Source organism: Pholis gunnellus (assembly GCF_910591455.1).
Source record: "Pholis gunnellus genome assembly, chromosome: 5".
Taxonomy (NCBI): domain Eukaryota; kingdom Metazoa; phylum Chordata; class Actinopteri; order Perciformes; family Pholidae; genus Pholis; species Pholis gunnellus.
Genome location: NC_136531.1, coordinates 6,262,585 through 6,276,983, shown reverse-complemented (window position 1 = coordinate 6,276,983; position 14,399 = coordinate 6,262,585). Strand labels below are relative to the sequence as shown.

At 42.0% G+C, this 14,399-nt stretch overlaps 1 protein-coding gene across 1 annotated transcript; it reads left to right on the top strand.

Annotated features, from left to right (window-relative positions):
- Positions 1-1,096: 1,096 nt before the first annotated feature.
- On the top strand, positions 1,097-13,286 carry foxk1 (forkhead box K1). The gene is made up of 9 exons (XM_079159430.1): positions 1,097-1,737; positions 5,136-5,351; positions 7,906-8,107; positions 8,247-8,393; positions 8,919-9,112; positions 9,409-9,581; positions 9,674-9,919; positions 10,391-10,558; positions 11,175-13,286. The coding sequence occupies exons 1-9, from the start codon at positions 1,292-1,294 to the stop codon at positions 11,393-11,395; spliced, it is 2,013 nt and encodes a 670-aa protein (XP_079015556.1). The 5' UTR covers positions 1,097-1,291; the 3' UTR covers positions 11,396-13,286.
- Positions 13,287-14,399: the final 1,113 nt, after the last annotated feature.

Sequence of the window (14,399 nt, the reverse complement as noted above, 5' to 3'; positions counted from 1 at the left end):
TCATGTGGAGGATCTTTTTTCATTCATTTATTGCCCGTGTGTTCCTGCTACTTCACAGATCCATTGTCCGCGTTTTTCAACCATCTTGTTCTTTCCATGTTTATAAACAGAGAGTAGAGATAAAAAAAAAAAATGAAAAGAAAAAATCTGAGGTGAGCAAACCGACTACATTGCAGACACCACATGTTCGTGGGGATTGAGGAACATTTCACAGGTTATATCTGCTGAAATCTGTGATAATACACCAGAGCTGTCAATTAAATGCTCCATTTTGAGGTACCTTGGTTAGGCGCCCACAATTTAGTTTAAAATAACAACATAATGAACCGTAATCCCCTTGGATTTTCGTAATTTGTGCAATTTATCCATTTATTTTAAATTTTTACATTTTTGTTTAATCCACGGAACCATTTGCACCAATTTACATTTATTCAGATCTGCAATCCAGGAAAGACACGACAGTGAAAGACTGTATTGAATGAGCAGTTCTGAATAATAACACAGTAGATAAATCTTGAGATACTACTGAACACAACCTGCAGTTTCCTGGTGTGACGACAATACCTGCAGCCTATCGGCAGAGGTGCCCAGATGTGGTGTTCAGGAGAGAGATCCTGCAGTCACTTTCTTAAATGTTCTTTTGTAATTCCGTGTCAGTGAGCGGTAATGTAAATTTATATTTCTGATGTAAACATAATTAATCCCACATCTTTTTTTAATTAGCATTGCCCGACATGTATTTTCTCTAATTGTAAAATAGCATTATTTTGAGGTAATTTATCACTGCATTGTAGCAGTCCATTTTTCGTGTCTCTTATATTTGTCTATTTTTTTTCTCTCTGTTTATTCCATTTTACTTTCTTCTTCATTGTGTTTTGAAATATTGTTCTTATGTTTCTTTGCAAGCATTTTGCAAGCAATTAAAAACGTTTCGGTGTTTAAAATATGCTATGCTAAAATAATTATCCCCCAAATTGTACTTCACGGACAGGTTTACAAATATGTTAATCTGGGGATTAAGCAGACGGATTTTTGTTGAAATGTTTTGATTAATCTGGGTGCAGATCGATTGTTGGAAGGTTACGAAGAGGTCCTGAACGCAGCACCAGTCCCGTTCCTGCGGTGACTCCAGTCCCGTTCTTGCACCGACTTGGACTCCATGTTGTTCCGACAGCCACGGAGCGAACAAGTGCCCTGGCCGAAAACTCTCACGTTGCAACTTTGTGTGTGCGAGAGAAGTAAAGTGTGTGTGTGTGTGCGTGTGCGAGTGTGTTGACCCTCCTGAAAGAAGATGGCAGACTACCGGGAAGACACCGGAGCGCGAGCCCTGCTTGCTTTACAGTCGGCACCATGCAGTCCCGTGCGCGTCGGAGTGACCTCGCACTCCTATCACCAGCCCTCGCTCTCCCTCCTGGGTCCTCCGATGATGGATGCCCGCGCCGACTCCGGGATGTTCCCCGTGCGCCTCGCTTGTCCTCCTCCGCAGGCCCTGGCCAGACTCGAGGGCCGGGACTTTGAGTTTGTGATGCGCCAGAGGACGGTCACCATAGGCCGGAACTCGTCTCATGGCTCCGTGGACATCAACATGGGTCACTCGAGCTTCATTTCCAGGCGACACCTGCAGATCACATACGACGAGACGAACGGTTTCTCCCTCCGGTGCTTGGGCAAGAATGGCGTGTTCGTTGACGGGGTGTTCCAGCGGAGAGGGGCGCCGCCGCTGTCGCTACCCAGAGAGTGAGTGTTAGCATAGCCGCTACCGACAGGCTAATTATGGTGTGGTTGTGTGGTTGCTGGCTGGGCTACCGAAACTTTACTGTTCAGTGTAAGCATTGACCTACTGTTGGACAAACAGCCTCATAGACATCATGGCATATTTTGTGTCCCCTTTAAAGCCCCCCCCCCCCCCCCCCCCCCCCTTAGTGGACACCGGGCGGCTGATTAAAAATGTAAAAACAAAATCTATAAAATGTTATCTGGGCTTTGTGAGCACATAACTGAATAATTCCTAATTGTTTTTGCCGATGTACGTAGCTTTACAAATTGTTTATAACGTTCTCGTTATTAAAACGGCCAAACCGGAGACATATTCTTACAGGGGTACGAAGTTAGTCATGAAACCCCTAATGAGAATGGTTTGATTTGGTCTGATCGGGTGTAGCTTCGGTTTAAGAGCACTTTAACCTTGGTTTGGTCAGGGAAGCTGTAACGAAACACGCTAATGTGTCCACCTGAGCTGTTAAATTATTTTATTTTTGTATCCGTCTGTGGGACCCCCTCCAGGAAACCTTTTACCCCACTTTGTAAACCAGTGAATTAACCTAGCTAGCTTGTCTTAGCCGTTAGCAAACTTAGCTTAATTTGGCCTACCGACAAGCAAAACCTAGTGAACAAATGTTAAAACAAACGTAAGGTTCCTATGATATGTTGCACGTAGTTGTGTTGTCATATTGTGGTAGACCTGGACTTTCTAAAATAGCCGAACATTTAGGCTCATGTGTCTGTAGGTATAAGTCGTAACAGTTTCAGGGTGATTATGTGAGCGTCAATGTTGGCTAGTTGTGAAGCTGCTAGCCAACCGGTCGCCGTCACGTTAACCTCTATGTAAACAAACGCACCCCTCGGTTCACGAGTCTTGTAAGCAATAGTGTTTGTTTTGTATTGAAACTTGAAATGCTTTTTTTTTTTTTATCAGAAAGTTTGAATATTGTTTTACTCCAACTGTTGCACCAGTGTCGATGCAAACATATTGTGCCTTCACTGGTTCGTTTAATTCGGTGGCAATCTCAAACTGAAAGCTTTGACTTTGTGTGTGTGTCAATCACGGAAGGAGTGGGGGGGTGTTATCCTCTCTGATTGGCTGTCAGGACTGTTTGGGGGCGTGTCTAGCATTGGACAGGAAGTATAGGCTGAAATGACATCCTCATTGCAGGAGCACATGGAGTAAACACAGGACTCAAAAACCAAGGCCATATCCAACACAGCCATGTTCACAGTATTACAAAGCTAGCTGGGAAACTGTGTTGAGCTCAGTCTGAACCCTCTATAAATGTAGAAGAGGGCAATTCATTTTAGTCATTTTAGTTATCTTCCTACATCCACAGGAATTTTACATTATATTATTTTACAGCTTTGAAACACAATGGATTAATTGGGACACTGCTTTGCAGAAAGATACTTTAATATCAGTTAATGTCTTCAGATTGTTGGGAGTAAAACTTGATCACAACACAAATCAGTTGTTTGTATTCGCCCCCTTCAAGTCATCTGGAGACTGCCAATTATTAGTTTTCTTTACAGAACTTCTCAAGCTTTGTCCAGTGTCACTAGGACCCCTTGTCATCTCCTGCAAATTTCAGATTGGGCTAACATTGTTGTTGTTGTTATTTATGTATAGGTTTTCCCTATTGTTTAGGGTCATTGCCTTGCCGTACAATAGTTCTCCTAAGTCATAGTGCTCCTTTCGGCTGAAGCAGATTTTCTTTATGTCTCCGTTTTTGCATTTTGTTGCATTTTACCAACCCTCTTACCTTTCAAGCCTTCAATAGCTTGCAGTAGTGAAGCATTCACGCAGCTGGCTATGATGTTGGGCATGATGTGCAAAAATGGTTAATTGAGGTCCAATTAAAACGTTCTCTATGTGACATTCAGAACATCAATATAGCCGCAAACAACTGTTTGCTATGTAAAGATATGGTGGAGTAATGGCGTCCTGAGCAGAGAATGAAGTCTCATTCCCTCTGTGTGTGTGTTGTACTCCGAGCTTCTCTGTGCTTTGTTTATGTAGCTCCCCCCCCCCAGTTCAACACTGTTAGCTCTCAGCCCTGTTGTCATTGTTTGCACTGTTCGTTCTGTTAGCTTTGTTCGCTTTTAGCTGCTGTCTTAGCCATTGCCATGTTGAGAGCCGTGTGGATACAATCTTTCAATCATAGATTTGCTCTGAATTCCATAAAGACCTCCTTTTAAAACTTTTTCCACTTTCTCAGGCTCTCACACAGAACACTATTCAAATTGTCATGTGAGTTCTTTGAACAGTGGCTTTCTCTTAGCTACCCGGGCGTTACAGCTGGGACTGGTGAAGGAATTAAGCAAAAGAATTGTTGTATGCACACTCTTCCATCTCAGCTGTAGGACCCTGAAGCTCCTTAAGAGTTGCCACAAGTCTTTGTCCTCTCTCACTAGAGCTCTTCTTGCATGGACAGCCACTTGTTGAGGAGGGCCTGTTCTCGGCAGAGACAGCTGTGAGCAAACTGTACATGGGTCCAGTATTGGAGAAGCAGCTGCAAAAGTCAAATTATAGAGAAACGTTGGAACACAGACTGGTTTAACTGTCTGAAATTGCTTACCAAATCTTTGTGGTCCTGTGTAGATGCTTTTTTGTCATTTGTTTGTCTCTGCAGGGAGGTCTTAGCCTGAGCTCAGCTCCCCTAGAATTAGTATGGAATTCAGTTTATTGCTTAAAGACACAAATGATCATATTTGGGCAGACAGGATGGTTGCAGTCACAAAGACTTAACGCCAGTGATTATGCAACCTTGCTGCCTAAACCTGCTAAAAAACATTAAAACTACTTACATTAGTTATTACGGTTCTAGAGTCAATCCCTCACACACGCACACACACATATATATATATTTTGTTTAGGGTTGAACTAACTTTGTCCTCACTGATCCTTGCTTTTATTGAGAGAGTTTTCTAGACCTGCTTAAAGAAGACAAAATGCTGATTAAACGCATGTCGTGTTAGGTCTGCACCAGACTAGTTCTTTGCCCACAAAAGGTGTCGGCTAAAGACATTGTATATATTAACAACAAACCTCTATAGTTAAGAGGAAAGTGTCATTGCTTAATGATATGATATTTCTAAATAAAACACAAGCTTCTTGTCACGTGTGGTAGATTTGTTATCCACTATGTATAATTCAAATATATAATATTGTGAAGTTCATACTTGTTTGAGTCTTGAGACAATGAATCGGTACATTTTAACGTACAACTGGGCAAATTCCATCTGCTGAGGAAAGTCATGTGATATGATCCAAAGCTTCAGATTAGAATTAAACATGTTAAATTGTGTAGGAGTCAATGCACTAATCTGTCTTTGTCTTCTCTCCCTCCGGCCGTCCTGCTCTCTAGGTGTGTGTTTCGTTTTCCCAGTACAGTCATCAAGATCCACTTCATGTCACTCCTGCAGCCGGAGGAGCACAGAGAGAGGGATCAGGCCTCTCTTCCCCCCCGCCCGCTTCTGCCCCACATTTCCCCCCTCAAAATCAGCATTCCCACAATGCAGCAGCATGAAGAGCACATCAGGGCTTTTGGCTCGCCGCTGCCCTCGCCCACAGGCACCATCAGGTAAGAAGAGACACACACACGATCATATGAACAACAGGTTTACACTGATGAATGCAAACACAGCATGTTATCTGATGTACACATTTCATAAATATAGACCAGATTTAGCAGGAGGGGTCAGTGTTTTTTACTTATAAACTATTTGTAAGCTGTTCCTTGTAAACAACTGTCCAACTGTTTAAGAAAAACACCAAACACTCCCCGATTACAGCTTCTTCATTTTGAGGATTAGCTGATTTCCTTTTCATTATGATGATGACATCACCCAGGAAGTTAGGAAATTAACATTAGCAGTTTACTAATACTGTTGCAGCCATAATACTAGTTCAATTGTCCTGCTTAGAATTGCTCTATCAAGCAAACATCAGTATATTCCATTTTGACACCTTGACTGAAGATCTATTTAAAAAGCAGCATTTTATGACTCGATTGTGTCTTTGCATGTGGTGTGATAGATCATACATTAAGTGTTTTAGGTCTGTCGCACTACACAAGCGGTTTACTTTCTTAACTCGTCTCCGGTCTGTACATGTTTATTCATGTGTAAGCAACTGCAAACACGTGAGGCTTTGTTTCCTTTGGTTATTTGTCCCAATTGTGACCCACAGGCCTGCACTGTTTTCACCAACCACAAACCATATCGGCTCACTTTCACTGATAATCTCCTGTCTGGTTGAAGGAGTATTCATCAGCTGCTGCAGTGTTTTCGTGGTGGTGGAAACACTGCACTCTAAAAAAGCCGTGATGGCACATGTTTGAAAATCACTGCTCTATAAATGTACACAGCATGTGCTACAGGCAAAGCATGCTGGTGCTGATTGTGCCCTCTGGTGGCCTTTAATGGTCTCTGCATCACACGTCCCCACCAATGTCAGCTTGTGTGTGCCTGCCTTATATGGAATGGCTGCAGCTTCGAGGCGTGTGATTGGCTGTCGGGCAGATTGTTTTGCCTGTAGGCCATTTTTCCGTCCATTCGCGGTTTCCTTTTCAGAGCCCCCACTCAGCCCTCCGCTCCTGTTCTCTCGCACATGGACAAACACACAACACACTCGCACAGAGTGAAGACGCTCGCTCAGACAGCTCTCCACCAACTCTCACTGTGGCCTGTTTTCGGGCAGGTTGTTGTGCCACCTTTCATCACAGTATCCACATACAGTACATACAATAGAAGATTGTGTAAAAGCACATGCCTCCACTTAAACACCAACGGGTGTCTCTTCACAGGGTGGTAAGAGTCACCTTTCCTGTTTGGCAGCTGAAATGAACTGTATACAGTAACATTCTTCTGCCCCGGCCATGTACACATGCAGAGCTGTTGTTTTAACAGCGTCAGAGGAAAGCAAAGACAAACCTTTTCTCCCTCATGTCTTTTAATGACATTTATGGATATAGATTTACAGACACAATCCTGTTTTGAGTAGGGCTGAACAATGATTCAACAATGCGTCAACGTGGTAATATGGCCTGCACTTTTCAAATCGCAGGAGGCAAAATGTGTTAAAGTACAACTTTAAATGAACTATTGTGGTGCTGCAGAGACGTCCCGGCCTACACATCATATTCTACAGATTGAAGAAAACTTGAGCAACATTAGAAGTTTCTTGTCGTCGTCGTCATTCATTTTTCAAAGCTGAGCTTCCAAAGCGACGGAGTCTGTAGCCTAGTTTCCCCAGCCAAAAAACACAAACTGTGTGTGTGTGTGTGTGTGTGTGTGTGTGTGTGTGTGTGTGTGTGTGTGTGTGTGTGTGTGTGTGTGTGTGTGTGTGTGTGTGTGTGTGTGTGTGTGTGTGTGTGTGTGTGTTACTATCTCTGTATCTTCGGCTCTCTGTTGCTAAAGGCAAATCAAAGCACACAGACTCTCCGAGAAACCAGTGTTTACTTTACTGACAGAAGCAGGTGTGTGTTGTATAAGATACTGGGTTTTCCTTGTGTTGTGTCTCTCAACAGCACCAGATAAAAGCTAGTTAATCATTAACATACTTTTGAGTATTTTTCTCAATGCTGTGTGTTTTATGATGTGTTAAGAACGCCCCAGATCTGAGCTGTTATCATGTTTCCAAATGTAGCTCGTGTGTCTGTCTGTCTGTCTGTCATCATATGCTGAAAGGATTATATTCAAAATACCAATTTTTATTCTGTTTTAGTTTAAAACGGCACTGGATCTTTCAAATTACAGTACAATTATTATAAGACAATTAGAAAGACAGAAGGTCTTTGTGGATTTTATTTGTGTCTATTCATTTTTTGCATCCTATTAAGATTTACAGAAAATACCGATCAATGTTTTTATTTTCTTTATTTGACATGAGTGCAGTATTAGCCACATTTGATAAAGTTTGTAGTTTTCTGTATGTTGTGTAACAGTTTATTAGTGATTCTAGGAGTTTGTATCACTAATTTGGGCTTTGTGTCGGGATGACAAAGGGACGTTTCAGAATGTGATTTGTATAGAATTGGAGGCTTCAGGATGACATTTATAAAACACGTCTGCTGGACGTTCCAAAGGTCTACCCGAGTGAGACTCTGTTGACAGACTCCTTCGTGTCTTCTCCAGTGTTCCTAACTCCTGTCCGGCTAGTCCACGAGGGGCTGGGTCATCAGGGTATCGCTCATATGGACGCAACGTGACCTCCGACCTCCAGTTGGCAGCTGAATACGCTTCCAAGGCTGTTTCTGAGCAGAGGCGAAGCATTGTCGAGCAGAGAGGTGGGGGAAGTGAGCAGCGGGGGGAGTCGGCCGGTGGAGACAGCCCCAAGGTGAAGACCCAGTAACATCAAAATAAGTTAACCGAGTACATCTTTGAGAATACAATTGTAACTTTCAAAGGGGTTTCTTGTACAATATGGGCTTGACGATGTGTGGATACTAATACCGTTGCCTTTTTTATTTGTCTAGGACGAGTCCAAGCCACCTTATTCCTACGCACAGCTGATCGTCCAGGCCATCTCTTCTGCCCCGGACAAACAGCTGACTCTCAGTGGCATCTACGCCCATATCACCAAACACTACCCCTACTACCGCACTGCAGACAAGGGCTGGCAGGTACAAGTTGTGTCCTTAAATATTCGTCATGTTTAAGCTTTCTTTATACTCGCGCGTGGCACTGAAGCACAAGCGCCGAGCACGCATGCGTTTGTGCTCAATGTGCGGTTCGTTGCATTATTCTCCAAAACGCGAGAGGGCGTACAAACAAAATGTACTGTGAAGAAGCAAGCAGATAATGGGTGTAAAGAGAGAGAGAAAGTCAAGTATTAAATGCATTATAGTTAGAAAGAAACAAAGGTTGAGTTTCTTGTACACAATCTGATTTGGCTGGCAAAATATTTACTCAAATGTCAATATTTTTAAGATTTCCTGTTTCTAAAGAATTAAAAAACAAACTAGCCTTCTTTGTGAAATCCCGAGAAGAGTATTCATTTTATCGGCGAATGTTTGCGCACGCATAAAAAATTCCTCGTGCCGGCTTCACTACAGCGAGTATAAACCTCCGCTTTAGGCTTCTTGGAGAAATTCTTTCTAATTGATATTTCTGTGTGACAAAACAATGTGCTTTGCCTGTTCCTGCAGAACTCAATAAGACACAACCTGTCTCTCAACCGCTACTTTCTCAAAGTGGCCCGTTCTCAGGATGAGCCCGGGAAGGGGAGTTTTTGGCGAGTAGATTCTGCTTCTGAGAGCAAGTTAGTGGAGCAAGCCTTCAGGAAAAGACGGCAAAGAGGGGTGGCTTGCTTTAGGACGCCGTTCGGACCGCTCTCTTCGAGGTATGTTGATCACCTGAGGCCTTCAGCTGCATGGGTACACACACACACACACAGAGGCTCAGTCGCTTCTGATTCGACTGTTAACCCTTTCTCCCCTCTCTCTGCTTCTGCTCCTGGCTATCATTTGATTGGATAGAACAAAGTAAGTCTGATTTCTAGGTCAACATATTCAGCAGCAGGCACTGGCAGTCAGGGAGCTCTGTATGTTATAAGAAGTCTCTTGATGTATTCATTGATTTCTTTGGTCTTTCTCCTTTTGCTTCTGTCTCTCTTCCCCCGCTACCTTCTTTTTTCAGGAGTGCTCCTGCATCCCCAACCCACCAGGGACTTCTTTCTCCTCCATCTAGCGGGCTGCAGACTCCTGAATGTCTGAGTAGAGATGGCTCTCCTATCTCCCACGACCACCACGAGCTGCTGGCTAACAAACTGGCATCTGTACCTGAGTATAGGTATTCTCAGAGTGCTCCAGGTAAGCTTTCACAAAACACACACACACATACACAGGTCGGCTTTCACATGCCCTACTGAACAGGTGAAATGGTTGTTTGTGTCTCTGCGTAGGATCTCCAGTCAGTGGTCAGCATGTCATCATGGCTGCACCCGCTCACCCGACAGGCCAGGGGAAAGCCCTCGCCTTCGTTCCAGGCGGCGGCGGCCAAATCCAGCCCATCCACATCCTCCAGAACCCCACTCAGTCCTCTATCACCATGGTGCGGGTGGTCACCAGCGCCCCTCCATCTTCCAACCCTCCTAATGGGTACAGCGCCCCCTCTGTTGGAGGAGCAGAGGGCAACACTGAGCTCAGAGGTACAGCCACGGGAATCTCTTTAAGAAGTGCTCTGATCGTATGCATTATGGGATACATTACTATCTAATCATTAAATACGTTGATCTTACGACAGATAAACGGGGGATGTAGCATGATTTGAAAACCACCCTGGGACTTGCAAAGGGGTTTGATGCGAGCGGAAAACATTTTAACACAAATATAGTTCCAGAGAATCTGCTGATGCTGTTGAACTTAAAGACACTTTTTAAAATGTATTGCTGTCACCTGCTCCCTCAGTTTGTATCAGGATGTCACCACTGCACTGAATCAAAACAACACCAGGTGTCTAATGTAGAGCTTGAAACTCTGACCCATGTGTACTCACGGTATGGACACCGGGGAAAACTGGTCGACGCAGATGGTGACGTCTTTGTTTACAATGTACTCGCACCTTTGGAGTCCAGCGCTGCTTTTTACATGTGTTGATTGTGTGTTTGTGTTTCCATCAGAAGCCCAGCTGACCAGAGAGCGAGTGATCCAGACCGTGGACAGTGTAGTGCAGGGCGGGGATGGGCGAAACTTGGTCCTCGGTTTACATCAGCTTCCTGTTCGTCCTGTTACTCAGAATGGCAAACACACCGCTGTTGCCACAGCAACCAGCCTTGGCAATGCATCTGGTAAGAGTATTCCAGAAAAAAAGTCATGATATACAAGAAGTCGTAGTATAGTAAGTTACAAAAAAAAATACTAAAAAGTCACAGTATACTTGTTACAAAAGTAAAAAAAAATAGTCATAGTATGTTATGTGAAAAAAAAGTAATCAATAAGTCAAAGTATAGTATTTTAAATGTATTAATAAAAGTCATATAAACATCATAGTATAATGATGCACAGTATAGTGTGTCATTAAAAAAATGTATGAAAAGGGTTGAGTATAAAATGTCAAATTAACAGTATAGTATGTCAAAACAAAAGTAATAATGTGTGGAAAAAGAAAAGTCATAGTATCTCAAAGGAAATCATAAAATGTCAGTAAAGCATTATATAGTATGACATAATAAATCTCATAGTATATTATATCATAAAGTCATAATATACTATTCAACAAAAAGATATATAAAACAAGTCGGTGTAGTATTTTTTTACAAGGTGTAAAAAAAAGAAAAAAAAAGTCTTTGCATTGAACTTTTCTGTAAAACTAAAAACCAATAGAAAAATAAAAGATGGGGATTTAGGCATCCAGATACTTACTTCACCTTACTTTTTATACTAATTCTCTTTATTCTCTTCCAGGCCTGAGTAGTCCTCTCCAGATCCTGGCTGCTCAGGCCTCCAGCTCCCCTCCAGTGCTGGTGAGTAGACAGCCCAGTGCAGAAACTTTAGCCGAGCCCCAGGCCAAGCGGCCGAAGATGGAGGACGAGGGCGGGACTGAACCTGCTCAGCATCAAGTCACGCCTGCTCAGCAGCCCGTCATCGTGGCCATGACATCACAAACCCACGACTCTAGGAAGTAGAAGCCCGGGGCCTCTAACCAGGTACCCAACGGACGGACAGCCTCCCGATGGTCCCCTAACTGCTTTGCCTTTTATACTCATTTGATATGACTGCAGCCGCCACGGCCCCAAAAAATGTACAGGCAGCCTCTCTCGACAGAAGGGAATTAATTTGCTCGGAACATATTTTTTTTGGGTCAAAAATAGATTAAAAAAAAATTTCAATTACAGTCTGAATTTAAAGAGCAAGTACGTCTTTCAGGACTTTTTCAGCTTTACAGTCTTTTTAATGTAATCCATCGCTCACTGACGACACAAAGTAAGGATATTAAGCTTATAAGAGCATTATGCATTTTACAATCATTTCAGCACTACTTTTACTATGTGAATGTTGGATAATATCTCAGATACAACCTTTCCTCTGGTCGATGGAGGAGATGCATCACTTACTGTCACTCTCAGGCCAAAGAACTCCTGCACTTCTGATTAGTCATTGCCTGATTTAAAAACCAGGGAATGTGTGTTCAGAGATTTGAAATGGCCGGCATTTATAGAAGAAACTGTGACGATCGGAGTCGATATATTGTGTGTCTTCACACAATCGTGGACAGGGAGGACTTAGCTGCGTATACCCAGACCACTAATAGGGCTTGGGAGACTGTTAAGAATATGATTGTACTCTTCATAAGGCGATTCTTACTGAAAAAGATTCTCTTAATAAAAGAAAATATATTAATATTAAGGCCCAGAATGTGAGGTGTCTATCCTTCTTGCCTTCTCTGTAAAGCACAAACAGAAAGGAATGGGTATCGTGTTTTTTTTTTTGGGAGGAAATCCAGGAATAACAAACAAGGACTTTGCAGTTTTTGTTGATCAGTGTGAATGTCCTCAGATTCCAGAGGATCCGGGTGATCGGACAGCAGAGAAGGGCAACAAAAAAAAAAAAGAGGCAACTATTTGGAGTTGATTGAAGTGGAGCTAACCTAATGTAGACAAACTGATTGTTTTAATTTTTTTCTCGTTTCAGTAGTGGTAAAAGGAGAAATGGAACAGCCTGTGTGTACAGTTTTGTTTGTGTTAGCACAGGAAAGCATTATTGTAATAATCCTTAAAGCCTTAAATATTTCTATTTCTTTCGTCATTTTATTTTAACCTTTTAGAAAGCTTTACCTTTTTTTTAGATAGTTAACACAGCGCTTCATTAACAGAACGTGATCGGCAACACTACAACGGTGACAGTTCTGTTGCATCAGTTTTATGAGGGGAAGGGGGCGGGACCAACACATGACCACAGATTTCAACAGCTCTCGTCTTGTTTTCGTTCTCTGTGCGGTACTTCTCACATATTTTCTACTCTACTCTTTTGCTTTCAATTCCCCTGAAATACACGAACCTTTCTCCCAATCTACCTCTCCTCAGTGAGCAGTTTCTGTCTTTGCAGTCTCTACAGAGGCATCTAGCTTTTTTAGCAATTCCTGTCACAGACATTGCCCTCATTAGACATTTTTCAGCACTTTCTCTCCCCCCCCACCCCCCACCACCACACTCTAATCTCTCATTCTCACTCTGCCTTTAGCTTTCCTGAATGTCCTCGCTCAGGCCTCTTTTTTAGCTGGCGGTCAGGCCCACTTTGCGAAAGATTTCAGTGATTGTTGTTGCACATTTAGAAAAATAAAAAACACAAAAAGATGCGTAATGATTGTATGCTGCTCTATCTGCTAAATGACAAAGCTATTTAGAGGGTATTTTTTCGGATTTTGGAGAAAAGAAAAAATATTTTGCTATATGTAAAAACAGCTACCGTCAATACGTAAACATTCTGGAAATAGAGAAGTATATGTATTTTTAAATGTTCCTGTTTTTGTGATTTGTTCAAATGTGTAGCACAAATTAAAATTCCTCATTGACTTAAGGATTACGTCGTCTTCTCTTGTGTGACCAGGTGTCGGCCATGTTGGGTCTCTCCAGTCTCTTTCACATTGTTGTTCCGTTTGGTGACAAATGCAGGTATCCAACCAGCTTTATTCTTAGGTACCATCATTGTCACAACAGTATAAATAATGACCAGGAAGAATAGACATGCATGAGATCATTTGCATACAAATTTTAAAACTCACAAAAATGTTGTTACTGCAAAAAAAACAATTAAAAGAGGAGAGTAGAACAAAGCTGATGGAGCGAAACAATGTTCAGACTGATTCACAAGAAATACAAATCAAACCAAACAGTGTAACAATAATGCTGAAACAATTAGTCAATTAGTTTTGATGAGTCAGATAAAGATATTGGCTTGTTTAACTTCTAAATACTTGTAAATGTAATCTTTTGGTTTTGGACCTTTGGACAGACAAGCTGGGCATTTTTCTAAATGATTTAGACATTTTACAGACTTAATGATTAACTGTAGTGAGCCACGCTTTTGACTTTATAAAATGGTTTTGTTCTCACTGGAACTCTTAAGAGTCAACGCAGCCAAATTACATGAAAACATGTTCGTCTGCTTATAGTTTTGGTTTTGCTTGCCTAGATTTTTTTATATGCCGCCACCCTGATATACACTCGTGGTGAAATAAATCCTGTTTGGTTTTTCTCACAGCAAAGAAAATTTACTTTAAAAAAAATAAATAACCAGCAACATCTTTCAGAAAAAAAATGTCCCAGTTACTCCAGATAATCCACAGACCTCACAGGTGAAAAGTCTTCCTCGGGACTACTTTATATCAAAGAAATAGTCCTTTTGAAAACCACAGTGAGGTCAATAGATTAACCAGAAACACTCTCTGGAAAGCCAACTGCTGTTAAATGTTTTAAATGTAATTTGACAATACTGTGAACAACAAGTGGAGGCTGAAATCTGCACAGCTAGACACTACAAGCTGTGGTGTCTAGTTTGTAATTTGGGTGTAGTCACACCCCCCCCTCCCAAAAAAAAAGCAGCTAACATCCTGTGTGAGCAGTAACAGTTTGATTCCTGTTCATAGTACTTAAATAAATGAATAACATTTAGAAAAAGAACTAACTATAT